This window comes from Pinus tabuliformis, chromosome 8 (assembly GCF_031772625.1).
Source record: "Pinus tabuliformis cultivar Carrire ecotype Pingquan chromosome 8, CPIR1, whole genome shotgun sequence".
NCBI classification, from domain to species: Eukaryota; Viridiplantae; Streptophyta; class Pinopsida; order Pinales; family Pinaceae; genus Pinus; species Pinus tabuliformis.
In genome coordinates, this window is record NC_142294.1 from 743585735 (window position 1) to 743602795 (window position 17061).

At 37.9% G+C, this 17061-nt stretch overlaps 2 protein-coding genes across 2 annotated transcripts; one reads left to right on the forward strand and one right to left on the reverse strand.

The window, feature by feature from the left end:
* Positions 1 to 4704: 4704 nt before the first annotated feature.
* On the reverse strand, positions 4705 to 5670 carry LOC149237717 (uncharacterized). Its single transcript, XM_089369364.1, has one exon. The coding sequence runs from the start codon at positions 5668 to 5670 to the stop codon at positions 4705 to 4707; it is 966 nt and encodes a 321-aa protein (XP_089225490.1).
* Positions 5671 to 9721: 4051 nt separating this feature from the next.
* LOC149237718 (uncharacterized) lies at positions 9722 to 10195 on the forward strand. Its single transcript, XM_089369365.1, has one exon. The coding sequence runs from the start codon at positions 9722 to 9724 to the stop codon at positions 10193 to 10195; it is 474 nt and encodes a 157-aa protein (XP_089225491.1).
* The last annotated feature ends 6866 nt before the right edge of the window (positions 10196 to 17061 follow it).

Below are 17061 nucleotides of genomic sequence, written 5' to 3' on the forward strand. Positions count from 1 at the left end.
CCTCCAAAATATACTCCAAATTTGAGTTACAAATCCACCTTTTACAAACTACGTAGAGCTAATTATAACTTAAAATAGTTAAATCAAAGTTCTTTGTGAAAATCCTCCTCATGGCACAATTGAAAAACATTGATATATTTAAATGTTGGGGCGCTAATCAACTCGAGGTCAAGCCTGCAACATTGCGCTCCCTTCAACAATTTACATATCAAAACCAATTTTGATTTCCATACCAATCAAGGTGTCTAATCTTGGTTTATTGATTAGAGGATTGTTGCAAGTCATTTCTTTCTTATGGGAGGTTCTAGGTTCGAGCTCATAGACTTTCACATTTGGAAATTTGTTATAACAAAGGTTTAAATTTAGTGCTTAGTGAAGGTTTCAGTCGGTATATGGCTAGCATAATGGTTATGTTAATTTTTTGGTAACTTGGTGGAAGCTCAGTGATTCGACTCATGTTGACTCCATTTTGTGTTAAGCAACACTTTATATAGAAGTTCCACACATATGTTATTGAGTACCATCGAGTGGTCCAATGGTCACTGATGTGCTTGCCCTCATCAAGATTCGCAGTTTGATTCACTTCTTGACCTTTCTGCAACTACTTGATGGAACCTTCTTAGCCAATCGAAGGCTCCACATGGCAGCATATGGTTGGTCCACATCCTTCGACCTACTCAACACTACCAAATTGGCTTGTTAATTTGGATGCCATATCACTTTGCCATGTCATTAGCCCATGTCGTGTGTCACCTTCTAATTGGGCCACCTATCTACCATGTTGGCATAATCATTCTGCCATGTCAACAATACGTCATCTACCACATTAGAGCCAAGTCATTTTTTGTATGGTAAACTACCATGTGTCCAATGTTTTTTCTCCCACATGTTCTGTATGAATGCCACTTGTCACTCTATATGGTTTCCACATGTCCTTTAAGGGACTGTCGTGTGGCACACCTCTAACCCCATTTTTGCTTGTTTTACAAAAACTTGAAAACATCATATTTTCCTCATATAGAGTTTGTTTAAGTCCATTCAAGTGGTGTTATAAAGTTCTTTTTGAGCTCTATGCAATGGAAACCTTTGCATCAAGTTTTGAGACCTTCAAATTTTGATATATTCTGGATTCTCTAGTATCAACTTCTGAGACAATACTTCCCAATGATGATAGAACCATTGAGGTAGGTCTCACCTTCCATCTTCTTAAGGACATTCTAGGACTTACCTCCAAGAACATATAATCAAGTCTAGTTGAGGCGTTCCAGTAGTTTAGAATCTCTGACAATAACTAACTATCTTGAATCATGATTGAAGTAAGTATCTTCTAAGCAAGGGAGGATCAAAGAAGTAAGCTTTGACAAACATTGATTGGATAAGTTTCACAATTGTGTGGTCCCTCTTGGTAGGATGTTGTCTAATGATGAAATTGACTCTTCTTCCATTACATTACATGGTCTAGATGGGGACAACAAAGAGTGAGAGCGAGGGAGCTCAGTCAAATCAGTGCTTGTAGTAATCCAAGGTTATCCTCAATACGCTGTGTTGAATCAGAATTATGGAGCAATGGAGCAAACGAGAGAAATGAAATGGTGAATTAAGCAATGAAATGGACTAATAAAGAGATTGGAACATTTTGTCATATTAATTTATTAATAATAAAATTCATAACATGTAAGATTAAGGTTTCAAGTTAATCTGAATCTTTTATGGTAAGCATCAACAAAAAAATATTTTAAAAAATTAAATCTCCCTTATCCACCTTTTTTTTCTTAAATTAAATTAGAATTATAAAAACCTCACTACAATATCAAACACTTATTACCAAATAATATTTAAAAAATATATCATTATTATAAAAAATCCATTTATAGCATTATTTTTTTAATTGTATATCATTTCTCACACTATGTTCTCAAATCACCATAAGTATGTACTCACATACCTATGTAAGAGAAAATTATTAAACCATCACAATAAAAATGAAACATGTATGTGTTTTAAGCTTCATAACATTAAATCGAGAATCATTTTAAAAGCATCTCACTTTTGAAGTATAAGATCTGTTCCTCCCACAAATGAGAAATGGAAAATTAATAAAACTATTTGGATAGAAAATTACTTGCTATCAACCGATAGGGTTATTCAAAAGAATCTTACAGTGATTTGATATTTCAGTTTTTTTGACATAGAAAGTTAGCGAGGCGATTCAAAGTGATACGATGAAAGATGATATTAATTAATAAAATTAAATACGTTGATATGATGGCATTAATCCCGGAAAAAGGTAGAAAGTTAACCAGGTGATTCAAATTGATACGATGAAAGATGATATTAATTAATAAAATTAAATACGTTGATATGATGGCAGTAATCTTCGAAAAAAGGTAGAAAGTTAACAAGGTGATTCAAATTGATACGATGAAAGATGATATTAATTAATAAAATTAAATACGTTGATATGATGGCCGTAATCTTCGAAAGTGGTAAAATTCAATTTTTTTTCCTGATATATTCGGCTGGTTATTGCATTGAGAAGTTTGTTATAATTTAATAGGAGAGAGGGAGTATGTTATTCAGTGAAACATATACACGGGTTCAATGTAGATGTTGATTCCTAATTCTATTTAATTGATTACAATTGATACATGTATTAGATGTATTGATTTCAAAGTAGATGTTGATTTCGAATACTATTTGATTACTTTTACACTGATGCATTGATTTCTAATTTTATTTAAATCTTGCACTAGATGCATTAGTGTAGATATTGATTTCTCATTTAATATAACTACATGTATGATGTACATTAATTTCAAAGTAATTAAATTAATATTGTGCATTGGATTTAGTGTAAGCACAAAATATTATTAACCAGTGCATTGATTTTTGTGTTACAATAATTCAACCATAAATAAAATTTGTTTTTCATCTTAAATAAAATGTTCACTTACCTGAAATGTTTTCTTCTTGAGAGTGTAAACTATTTGTGATTGATTATATTCTTATTATTCCCATTTTTTATCATTCAAAATTGTTAGTCACTTTGCATTTAAACAAAGTAATAGAAAAAAACTACAATTGAAACTTATTTGGGGTTTAACACCCCATAAGTCACAATCTTGGAGAGCAAGAGAGACAAGGTATGATGTTTACTGCAACATCCTAAGTTAAATATTTAAATGATCTACAGTTTCAACTACGGTTGCAAACTAATAGGTGTGACAATAAGAAGAAAATAGTTTGAGATTAACCACAATGAAGCCTATTTGTAATTTACTAGATTCTTATTATTCACATTTTCTATCATTCAACATTGTTACATTGTCACTTTGCTTTCAAAATTTTTATTTCATCATTTTTCATCATCCAAGTTATTAACAATCAAATTAAAATGACCATATTAATCTTAGACATATTAAGCATATTTAAAAATGATCATGATAAGTAAATGTTAAACAAATTTTCCATAGACCACTGAAACCGCATAGATCTATATTAACCTTGGATCTATCAAGTAATAATAAAGATCAAATATTTCAATGTGCAAACCTTTACTCAAATTTTGCACCCAATAAAAGAATTTGTACCTTAAAAGATTTGATCCCTCTTAGATCAAATATTAAACTAAATCTTTAGTATTATATTTTGTAGTAAAAAATTAAATTTAAATAAATTCAACATTTTCGCCCTTCATTAAATTCATTAAAATAATCCCAATCTACTTCCCATTAAATAAAAATTCCTGGACTCTACTTATTCCTTGACTCTACTTACTTCCATTAAAAATGATGCTAAATGAATATGGTTGCTGGATTGTTTATCTTGTATAAGTGATTTATCTGGTATAAGTGACTTTCCTCTTTGGAGGCTTTTATTATTTCATTAAAAAAGGAAAGGAGACATATTATTGAGGAAGTCGCTACTCATGTGTTTTGCTTTCTCGTAGAGAATAAACGAACAAAAAGAATATGTGCACAGCCTGTGAAGGAAAAAATCTTAGACTTAATTTGTAATCAAATACCGTTGAACATAATCTATCATGTGTTCTCTACTCAATTTATTTGACATATTATTATCAGAGCCAAAGCTAATGGCGACACTAAGGAAGATCTTAAACAGTAAAAGAAATCTTAAACCGTATTTATTTTAAGATCATTTAGTTTGAAATTCGAAAAGAATTTGATAGGAAAAATTGTTCCAGCTAGAAGATGTAATGAAAACATGTTGCCATGTCTGAAATGAAATCATCGAAAATGCACTCCAATAACAAAAATACATGGTGTAAAAATATATAATTTTGATAATTTTGGTAATAAAAAGATATGATATTGACCATTTAGAGAGTAAGTAGAGTTGTTTTAAGTAATATTTTTCTCAAACCAATAAATGTAATTCATCCTAAAAATCAAAATCAGATAAAAAACTGATAATAATAAAAACTTAAATTAAAGACAATATGAAAACATAATTTCAAATCCAAGTTACTAATGATACAACGCCCGCAGATAAAGCCACCGGACTGCTGATTATACAATGGCAACCGATAGTATTTTATTTAAGCAAAAATAAATTATTCGTTCATGCTTTCAAACGTGGATTTCCTATTGGAATCTGAATCTGAATCTGAATCTAACTGTGTATCATAGACATACATTTGGATGAGGTGTGCAATAAATGAATGAAAAGAGAGGAATGATATAATTATGAGGCGCCCCTGTTGATCATTTCCATGTAGCGGACAAGAGAGTCTTCCTTCTGCAGCCTCATCTCGGTATTGAATTTCTCAATGAACGCCTCCACCCGTTTGTTCAGTTCATCCACCCCAACATGACAACTTTCCCTCTTCAAGCTTCCCCCGGACCTCCTTACTCCACTACACGGGAGCGCTGAAGATTCTTCTTCATCGCCCCACCTGACAGAAGGGGAAGAATGATCGATTCTTGATTCTTCCGGTTTGTTGGGGATTGGACGGAGATGCCTCGTAAGAGGGGGATGACGCCCCTCTGTGATTTTTTTCCACACCGATTCAAATGTTTCCTCCTTGTGTTTCTGGCTCACCCGTAGGGATTTGCAGGCGCTTTCGTGCACGTTCACGTTTCGATGAGTGAAACGAGCAGAAGCCAACATTTTATTAGAGTGATCATCGGCTCTTGCGATACCCACAGCAGGTCTCCATGCTGCTGCTTCTAAAGAATTCGTGCCTTTTTCCACTTCCAACAAAGGGGTCGTAAATCCGTTCTCCATTACTTCAGCTTCTTCACAGTCATTCTGAATCGTTTCATTTTCAGATTCCGGGGCCAAGTCCTCGCGGTATCCGCTGATTTCCTTGACTAATTCCGAGAAATGGCGATGGTGGTCCAACTCCTGGGGCTCGTGATCGTGGGATTGATTGGGCGCTAAATTGAATATCGTCCGAGCCGGAAAGCCGCCGGAATTGGCGAATATGGCGAGAATGATGCAGTTCAACAGGAAAAACAAATATGGCGGAGTCAGCCAGCCAGAGAACGAATCCAGCGCCCACGAAACGGTCACCGCCACAAAGTGCTGTAGCGAAGGAAACAGCGGCTTCGATAAAAACGGAGCAAAAGCTATGGCCACAGCCGCCACTACGGATGAAACTCTGTAAATAGCGGAGGCGGATGATTTCTTCCTCGCGTCTATCTCCATATAATACATGAAAACCTGCAAATCAATAGAAAGCAGATGGAGTAGATAAAATGGAAAGATGAAGAGTAATAGCAAAATAAATGATGGGGAATGAATGGCAGAAGGGGTTGTATAAGTAAGCAACGACAATAATAGTAATAATAAGATAAAATTAATAGGTTTGCAGGAGTGGAAAAAGCAGGACGCGGAGGACTGGGAAAAGCAGGACGCGGAGGGAGTAACTTTGTAGGTTTGCTAGTTTATGTAATTACTTTTTTGTTTTGAAAGTTATGGAAAATTTGGTAGAGGTTTTTTTAAATCTGAGTTATAATTATTAAATTTAAAAATTTTAGAAACTTTAAAAAATTTTGATGACTAAATCTATTTTTATTATAAAAATAAAAATTAAACACTATTTTTACAATTTTTTTTAAATTTTTCTACCCAAATTCCATCGAAACAATCCTTCAGCCCCCTAAACAACTCCTATGTAATTTCGTATCAAAACAATTCCACAGCCTCCCTAAACAACTCCTATGTATGTAATTTCGTATAAAGACGACGATGAAGATAAAGCAAAGGACGTGTTTGTGTCATTTCCACGGAATAATTCTAGATTTACAGTTACGTTTCAATACCCGCATTTTTTTTTCCCTGTTGTAATGGTCCACTAAGGTCACATGGGAAAAGCGTTAGCCTCATATCAAGTCAAAATATCGGTGGTCAATCGACTTTGTTTTCTGACTCCGACCTGCCATTGCTCCTTGATAGCTGGGCGGTGCCTAACGAAAAGAAGAGTGTTTGCGTGGATAAACAGCGGTATTTAATTATGGTCCCTGTAATGATTCCTCGTCACTGTGTTTCATTAAATGCACACCCAAACGGTGGGTTTTATCTGTATTATTTTTGTAACCACAAACCTGTCATTATGTCCGCTATTGTCATCACTTGGTTTATCTATAAGATATTGTATATGGGCATCTATTCTTCCGTTTCATTCTCCAATTTTGGGGAATATTCACCACTCAATTAATCCTCACTTGTAAAAATTCCAATATCATTATTCTTTATAATGACTTGTATTTTGGAAACTGGTTAATGTCTATGGCTCTAAGGCTTAAGAGAATCAAGATATGATTTTATCCAAAATTATGGAACTTTGTTATCAAGGGTTGTAGGATCATGATGTGTTGGAAAGTTGACTATACTGAGAATGAGGATGAATCAGAATAGTGCCTTCATAGTCATCAATTTACTAACTTTTACTTTTTTTTCTAAAAGTTATCTGAACTATTATATAAGCATCAACAAATCATATAAATAACATATTTAATATATTAACAACATTCAACCAGATCGATGGTTGCTTCCAAGAAAAGGCGTAAGCAAGGAGGAGCAAGCTTCGAGGTCTAAGGTTTAGGGCTTCAAACCTGTAGGCTCAGCACTAGTTATGGAAGCACATAGAGACAGAATAGCGGATCTACTTTACAGAGGTCGAGGACTGACCCGACAAATGGTAAACGGGGGGTCCACTGGGACCCCATCCTTCAAGCAAGTTGTAATGCAGAAACAGAAAGCGCAGGAAGGATTTAAATTCACTGGTTATGGAGAGCGTAAGGAAAACAGCGAAACCAGCAAAGAAAGGACATAGCAGTTGCAAAAAGAAACAAGAAACAACCCAAAAATGAAAGAAATAGTAAACAATGGACAGGAAAATAACGACAAAAGAGCAGATGCAAGCCAAAGAGACACATTACCAATAATTATCCAAATAGAGGGCGAAGAGGAACATGAGGCAGAGAAGCACTCTTGAGAGGAAGAGGAGAAAGCAAAAGCCCTAAACCCTAGCTCCAACAAAGCAATGCAAGGAGCATGCAAACCAAAAAAAATCGAAACCCTCCGAGTGGTTTTCTCAGATCCAGACATTCAAGCCTATAGAGAACACATGATGGAACATACAATAATATGCAAGTTCATGGGACTGTGGCCAATGGAACAAGCGCTCTGTCAATGGATCAAGCAACACTGGAAACCTAAAGGTGATGTTAAACTACACATTCGGGCAAAAGATTTTTTTACTCTAGTTTTTACGAACTTAGAGGACAAGGATAGGGTCTTCGATGGAGGTCCTTACTTCTTTGCTTCAGCAGGACTCTATAGGAGACCCTGGAAAGCAAACTTTGTGCCCGAAAAAGAAACCTTCACACAGGTTCCTGTGTGGATCCGCCTATTCTCCCTTCCAATAGACTATTGGGGACTAGCGACGCTTAAGCAAATAGGAGACCATCTCGGAACCTTCATCAAAGTTTCAGTAGCAACAATGCAACGAAGATATACTTCCTGTGCAAGAATCTGTGTGGAGATGGATGTCTCAGGATCTCTGCGTGAAGGCCTATGGCTGGAATTTAGAGATGAGGACTATTATCAAGCCATCGATTATGAGCAAATCCCCTTCAGATGTAGAAGGTGAGCACGGACACCTTGTCAGAGAATGCCCTTTAAACAGAACAGGGGAAGAGCACAAACCAAAGCAAGCAGCAAAGAGCAAAGAAGCCTTCACAAAGCCAAAAACAAGACAAAGAGCTAACAGGAAAAGAATGAACAGAGCAGGGGCAGACCCAGGCATCACCAACAACACCTTCAGCATTCTGGAAACCGATACAGATTCAGAAGGAACAAACAGGGAAACGAAACTTAATGAAGAGCCAAAAGACAAGCAAGGACACAAAACAAAGGACGGGGAGGAAAATATAATCAGAACAGAAGTCCAAATGCAAGAGTTAGAAGACGAACACGATGAAGACATTGATATGCTAACCAGCGATGGGGGTAGTGAGGAGATGGAGCTCAATGAAGTTTTAGAAAAGGAAGGGGTGAACCTACCAGACATGGAAAAAAATTGGAGAACTCAAGGACTGGAAAATATTCCGGAAGAAGAAATAAGGAAGATCAGTGATCTATTCATCGCAAGACAAAAGGCGGAACTAGACAGGCAAAATAGGAGATTGGGAATAGCAAAAGGCACAGGAAATCATTCAAAGAGCATCTCTCTTAACCCAACAGGTCTGAAGGCTCTAAATGCCTTCCCGTCTTACTAATAATATATCTAGTTATAAATAAAAATCATTTCATGGAATGCAAGAGGGCTCAATAGCCAAGCCAAACAAAGGCTTCTTAAGAGAAAGTTCCAAAAAGAAAAGCCGGATATTATGTTCATACAGGAAACCAAATGTTCCATTAATCAAATGGAGAACATCAACAAAAGGCTGGGTAAACCTATAGAATTTATAGACGTAGCCAGTTAGGGATGGGAAGGAGACATAGTTACTCTTTGTGACACCAGAGTAGTAGGCATCCTCTCAATGGAAGCTACACGATCGTTCGTCGCCACAGAAGTTCAAATGATAGGTAATTCTGAAACTTACTTATGCATAAATTTTTATGGATCGCAAAGATTAGAAGATAAATTTTCTTTTCTTAATTCTCTCATGAGTTTAAAGCTTAGACACCCCACCTCAAAGATAATCATGGGAGGGGATTTTAATATGATAACCTCTCTCCTAGAGAAGAAAGGAGGAATCAGAAGGCTCAATAAAGATGCAGAACTCTTTGTTGAATTCATTGAATCTGCCAAACTAGTAGACATCCTTCCCAAAAATGGTTCCTTCACTTGGAACAACAGGAGAGGAGGAGAGAAGTTGATTGCCTCTCGTTTGGATAGATTTCTGATCTCTGAAAGTATTTTACTTGAAGGAATAACAGTGGATTTTGACATTCTTCCCAGTGGAGGATCATATCACTAACCAATCTCTTTGGAGGCAGCCTTCCTAGCGACCCCTAGAAACAAGCCCTTTAGATTCGAAAAGTTCTAGTTAACTCACCCCAACTTTGTACATTTGCTGGAGAAATGGTGGTGTGAACCATTGGATATCAGAGGAACCAGAATGTTCAAGCTCCAAAGCAAATTAAAACACATCAAAAACAGAATTAAAGATTGGAATGCAGCTGAATTTGGGGACATCTTCCAGGAAAAAACTATCATAAAAGGCAAGTTAAATCAAATTCATAAGGAATGGGCTTCGGGAACTGCAATGAAGACTTCATGGAACAGGAGAAGGGATTGATGCAACAATGGCAACTCCATTGTCAGCAGGAAGAGACACTTTGGAAACAAAAATCAAGGATCCAATGGCTAAAGGAGGGAGAACAAAATACCAAGTTTTTCCATAGATCCACGCTGGACTACAGGGGGGCAAATAAAATTCTTCGGCTCAATAATGAAGCAGGGGAAACTCTTCAAAATCACAAGGAAATATCAACTTTGCTCACTAGACACTTCAAGCATATAGCTCAGGAAACGCAGGAAGAAAGATCAGAGGCCATAGAGGAACTAACCCAAGCTATACCCCACATCATAACTCCTGAGCAAAACTTAGCTCTGCTAAGAGAGGTTTTGATGGAAGAAGTGGAAGACGCTGTCAAGAGTATGTCGAATGATAAGGCACCTGGGCCTGACAGTTTTACAATAAATTTCTACAAAGCATGATGGCCTACTATTAAAACAGAGGTTTGGGAAGTTGTAGAAGATTCCAGACGCTCCTGTTCCATTCTCAAATCCCTGAACTCCACCTTCCTAGCTCTAATTCCTAAAGAAGAAGAAGCCAACTCCCCAGAAAAATTTAGACCTATAGCTTTATGTAATGTGATATATAAAATCATATCTAAGGTTATAGCCAACAGACTTAAGCCCATTCTTCCTGACTTAATCTCGGAAGAGCAGTCAGGTTACGTGGAGGGCAGACAAATTTTAGAAAACATCCTTTTAGCTCAGGAGATGGTTCATACCCTTCAGACAAGGAAATTACCAGGCATGCTGATGCAGCTAGATCTCTCCAAAGCTTTCGAAAAAGTCAACTGGAATAATCTGGAAGCCATTGTGAATGCTTTTGGCTTTGACAAACAATGGACCAAATGGATCCTTGCTCTGATCAAATCCACCAATTTTTCTGTCTTGGTCAATGGCTCCCCCTCTGAACCCTTCTCCCCCTCCCGAGGCATCAGACAAGGAGACCCTCTCTCCCCGTTCCTTTTTGTGATCCTTATGGAAGGGCTTAGCAGGGTCATTCACAAAGCAAGAGAGGAAGGAAAAATCAAAGGCTTACATCCTCTTCCCTCCATACCTGCAACAACGCACCAGCAGTTTGTAGATGACATAATCCTGCATGGCACTCCAATTGTGAAAGAAGCCAGGGCTTTCAAGAACATTCTAAACCTCTTCAGCAAAGCTTCAGGTATGGATATTAATCATGCTAAATCTACTATTTTCTTCTTTAATACTCATCTAGCCATTCAGAAGCATCTATCCAACATTCTCGGCTTTCGAAAAGGTAGTCTACCCTCTAAGTATCTGGGAGCCCCGCTCACATCTAAACCTTGGCAAAAAATTCATTGGGAAAAAATCTTAGCGAAAATGGAGAAAAGATGTAAGCATTGGACTCATAGGGCTCTTAATTTTGCTGGAAGACTGGTCCTCACTAAAGCAATACTGCAAGCCATTCCGCAATATCTGTTTTCCATCATGCCAGCTCCTAGTGGAGTCCTCCAGAAAATTAGAGCTATTCAAATATCCTTTCTGTGGAGTGGCAATGCTGAGAAAAAGAAATGGGCACTGGTGGCCTGGAACAAATTATGCAAATCGAAAGCAGCAGGGGGCTTAAATTTAGTAGATCCCTACACCATCAACATGACATGCGGAGCCAAGCTGTGGTGGCGTTGGCTGAAGGAAACCAATCTGCCCTGGGCCAGACACTGGAAGGAGAAATACACTCCCGACTGCAACGAACAGGACTTAATAAGGTTACAGGAAGTGCCTGAGGGTTCTCCAATATGGAATTTAGCTAGAAGGAATCGCAACTTAGTTCAGGACCATAGTTTCTGGGAAATCCGCAATGGGGAAACTGCCCTCTTCTGGGAAGATGCTTGGCAGCAACTCCCAAAGCTGGAAAAACCAGAGCTCGAAGATTTTAAAAGAGAATGCCAGAACAGGGGAAGGTTCAACGTCCACCACTACTGGAGTCATAGCAGCAGCGACCAAGAATGGAGAGAATGGTCACTCCATGACACTGAAAACCCAATTGAGGAAAACAATAATACAAGGGATCTGCTAAACCATCTAAACAAAAGAAAAATCAAAAAGACCACAGAAAGCGACATGCTAAGATGGGGTATGAAAGGGAGTGGTAATTTCACTCTCAAAGAGGCCAGAGAGCAGCTAGAACATTCAGAGCAGGTGGAGGTAATGCAATGGAGCAACAAGGTCTGGGATCCCATGTTTTGGCCTAAAATAAAAACCTTTCTCTGGCTCCTAATGCAGAGAAAAACTCTCACCTGGGAGAATCTGCGCAAAAAAGGCTTCATGGGCCCTTCTAAATGCCCTCTGTGCAATCAAGCTGAAGAAACTATGAACCATTTATTCAACACCTGTGAATGGGCTGATGACCTTTGGAGAGGGATGGAAACTATAATGCAACAAACTAACAGGGATAGGGACTCCATTCAAAACACTATTATGAATTGGGCAAGCGAGTACTCTAACAATTTAAGAATCAACAATATATGGAAAGTCCTACCAGGTTTCATAACTTGGACCATATGGAAAGAAAGAAATAGAAGAATTTTTCAAAATGAGCACAGAAATATAGAGCACTCGCAAATTACCTTAACCCAAAATATTTGACAATTAATCTTGGTAAAATGCAGAGTCGATCTTGACAACCAAGCTTCGGTCGAGGACCAGAGAATTCTGAATGCCTTCAACCTGATCAATGAACAAAACATGGGATCCACAGAGCGCCAGCAAAAACTAAACACTGTGCCAAAGGGTTGGGGTCGTCCGCCGGAAGGGTTCCTAAAGCTAAACTTTGACGGTGCCTCGAGAGGCAATCCTGGCCCGGCAGGCATTGGAGGAATCATCCGGAATCATAAAGGGGAAATTCTTCACATTTACAGTAAAGCTCTAGGGGAAGGCACCAATAATGAAATGGAATTTGCAGTAAGGATTCTCATAATGAACCAAACAAGCAACGTAGTGGTTGAAGGAGATTCAGAGGTAGCCATAACAGCGGCCAGGAAAATCTACGGGGGAACGCCAGCCAGCAAGGTTACAAAACATTGGCGACTGTCCAAGGTCACAGACAATATTGCCAAACTGTTAGGAGAAATGAAAGGCCTCATCTTTCAGGCGGTAAGGCGAAATGCAAATTCGGTTGCTGACCACCTGGCAAATCATGGGATTGAACACCCCAACACAATGTGGGACAGCTGTTGGCAGGATATTGACAACCCACAGTTAAGAGGAAAATGCGTGCAACTCTCCAGGTTAGATCTGGTGATGACAGAGGAGTCCGACCGGAGGGTCGAATAACTCAACGCCATAATTGATTAGACAGGTTGACTAGACACGCTCCATTTATTTCCAGCAGACCTCGAAGGACAAGCGGGATGAGGGAAACTATGACAGAAGCAGGTGACAAAGATTTTTGTAGTTTCATGATTTGTGGTGATATGAGCCGCCGAAACATAATAAGGAAGAGGGACACTTGGCAAAATATGGAGAAAGCAGGGAGCGGTGATCGTAAGGGGATACAATTATTCGATAACCCAACCAAAATTCCATCACGCAGCAATTATGGTGATCTGACGTGCATGTTGCACAGAGATAAGAGATCACACACCGGTAATCTCCCCGGAATTCTTTATTTAACCACTATCAAAGGCCAAAGGAAAAACATCGTTTTATTATGTAGCAAGACAGAACCTCCTCACTCTGCAGACAGAGCTCAGGAAAACGCTAGGAGAGTTAGAAATACAATGGCAGGGGAGTGCAGCCGCAATAAGTCTGCCAACAATGACCTTTGGAAAGCGAGAGAGATGTATGAGACGCGGACCTCGCAAAGGAGCAAGCGTAAGATTATCGACTTAGAAGCCATAGTCCAGGAAGAGGAGAAAAAGCTTTCAAACCAGCAAATTGGGAAAGAAGTGGATTGGATCCAGGACCCTGGAACACTCAGCACTCGCGCTACTCAATTTGTCAGAACCCAAGCTGAGAGATGGCGTATGAAGACCCTTCTTGCGAAAGCAATGGATATTCAGGGTGAACATGCGGAGCAGTTGCGAAAGCTTCAATAATGCACAGAAGCTATTACGCATGATCATATGGCGGTCGTGGAAGACAGTGAATTCAAGCTGAGTGCGTTGCACCAACAGGTTGACACGATTGACAAGAAACTCACGATCCTGATTAAAATTTTACGACATGTCATTGGTCAAGACAGCAAGCCTTCAGATATGCAGAAGGGAGATCTGACTGGAGATCAGCAGGGCAATCCTCCCAAGCCAGGACAGGTCAACATGTCAAGGTCTGCACCGTTCCTGGAGATGTTTAAACATATTTGACTCTGTAGTCTCTCTGATTCCTCATCCTCGGCGGACTTTCTCTTTTGTTTCATGGCTTGCTATCCTCGCTTCCCTCTTCTCAGCGGGTTGATATGTTCACTGTCCAGGTTTCCTTTGTTTATGTCCTTTTGTTAGTTCTAGTTCTCTGCTGCCCTGCGTGGTGTGCTGGCTTTCAGTTTTCTGTTACTTTGTCTTCTCTAGTTTTCAGTTACTCTGTTCTCTTCTGGTCTCCTGTGGTAAGGCCTGCTGTTTAGCGGCCCGTTGTCTACTGTAGCAGAAGTTTTGTACTATATTTTCATTTTGTCAATATCAAATGCTGACTTACACAAAAAACATTCAACCACAACATAAGAATCAATATATAAAAACAACACATGTAGACACCAAATATAAGTGGAAATCCATAAAGGGAAAAACCATGACTTTTGTTTTTGTGATGTAAAGGCAAGCTCCTACTTCCTCTATTACATCAGTTTTTTGTAGGCTTCCACCTATAGGAAGCTTATACCTCGATTTTCCTCTGCAAGCTACAACTTCCTGGGAAAGTCCTACTCCCTCTTTTAAATCTTCTACCTACATGAGGATTCTACCTTGATATTCTTCTGCAAGCTACAACTTGTTGGAAATCTCCTACCCTCTCTTCTACGGGCTCCATCTTCTCTTTTTCAGGCTACTACTTGAAAGGAGACAACAAATCCCTGATAAGATTACAAATTTATTTTGTTGGTTTACTTGGTCTTTGTCTCCATTCTGAACCCTGTCTCTATCCTCTTCTTCCTCAACTCTAATTTACATTTGCTCCTCTTTGGATTTCTCTCTTTTCTAGAAAATCCACAAACTAGGTCTCATAATAAATGAATCAATTCTCTCACTCTCTAACCATTGTTCAATTTAAAAGAACTTCTTTTTATATGCATAAATTGTTCACTATTAGTGTTCAATTTAGGAATATAAAGTGAAGGGTTGTCTCTTTGTATTCTAGGGTTCTTTGTGGTCTCTCTCTACATTGCCAATTTTGAAGATCAAGTCAAGATAAATGGACCTTGTAATATTAAAAAAATTGAAGTAATACAAGCCAAAAATAATGATTGCAAAAGTTAAGACCAATGTATATTTCTTTTTGCTTATTACAAGTGTCATACACATTTTTCTAGGAGAAAATACACATATATACGTGGTCTTCTCATTGAGAAAATGGGTATATTTGCTTTCATTCTTACTTTTTCTTGCTATTCCTTTCAAGCACACTAGTATACTTTGTTCATCTCTGACTAGAAATACACCAACAATTGTAGCAACAACCAAACACTCCAATACTTTGACAAGCATATCTCTCAAGACACACTAGCAACAATACATCAACATCTTGAAGCATTTACATCACAACATTTGCAAGACGTTTACATCACAACATTTCCAAAATATTTACATCACAACATCTACAAGACATTTACATCACAACATATGCAAGGCCATATCTATGACAAGCACCATACTCACTCACAACTTTACATGATCAACAATACATACTCATTAGACCTTTACACTTTATGTGATGCTTACAAGCAATTGCTTCACATTACACAATGGCTAACAACACCTTCAACACCCTTTGCCATTAATGGCAACTTTTCCAACAATCTCCCCTCTTTAGCATTGATGACAGCAATGATTTTTTCCTCCCCCTTTTGTCCCAAGAATTATTTCTTACCTCCCTAAGAATCTCTTTTCCTTATTTCTCCTAACTTCTTCTTACCTCCCCCTTCGACATCAATGGAAAGGGGGTCCAAAGCATGTTAGCACTTACAATGTCAACACTTACATTGTCAATAACATACTTGACCTCATAGTTAAGGGCACTCACATTTCCTATTGCTTCACAACTTGTTGCATTCCCTTCCTGCTATGAACCTTGTAAAAAGTGTGCTCCTGGTTCCCAAATAGGTAAAGGAAAATTCTTTAGGCTTCAAGCTTGTTATTCCTCGTAGCCAAGCTTGTCTTTTGTGTGAGATAAGATTACAAATATCATAAGTCAAAATCTAGATCTTCTTGCAATTTAGTCCAGTCTATATTTTCTGCAAAAGAGTTGCTACCATCAACAACCAACAATGGTGGCCATAGACATGACTAATACTATGAACAAGTACTTTGACAAGCACAAAAGAGGCTTGATATTCTGAATAAATTTTCAAATGATGAAGATCTTGAGACCAAATCCTCGCTTTCATAAATAGACACAAGGAAACATAGGCAATGTATAGACTATCTTGCAAGAGAGAATGCCACAAATGTAGGATTGAAAAGCATATGATGATTACAGGAAAACATTGTTACATCAAATATTTGTACGTTGAACTTCAAAATCTAGGATTGAAGAAGAATTTCTCTTTATGCTATGTGGGAATGCAAAAAGGGGTTTCCTAAGCTCTTGTTATTTTATGTTAACTTGATGAAGACATCAACTTGAAATATTATACAAGGCCAGTGAAACTTCAAAAGGTTAGTAAGGCATTGATCATGGATTTATAAGTCAACTACATTAGTGTTGATGTGAATTAACCATTACTTGGCATGATATTGAAATATGATAAATCTCATTTTCATCAAGTTTTTCAACCTCTACATCACAAACATAACAACATACTAGCTTGAAAACTTCATCTCTTAATTTCAATTTTAGCTTCAGGAAAGTTGTTATAATTTTTGTTGTATCGATTATCAGAATTTAAATGGAAGGGACTTGTCACAAAATGGTTTCATTAAATCACCCAACGCTGAATCTACAATCTAAATTAATTGTGTCACCCCTCACCTCAATTTTCCAAAACCATCAGGTGGCACAAAATGTTTTTTCATTTTTTGAAACCGCATGTAGTTGCTAACATATTTATGACAACACCTACGAGACCCACATGCACCTTAACTATGTCTCAAATATTATGTGTATTAGTCAAACTT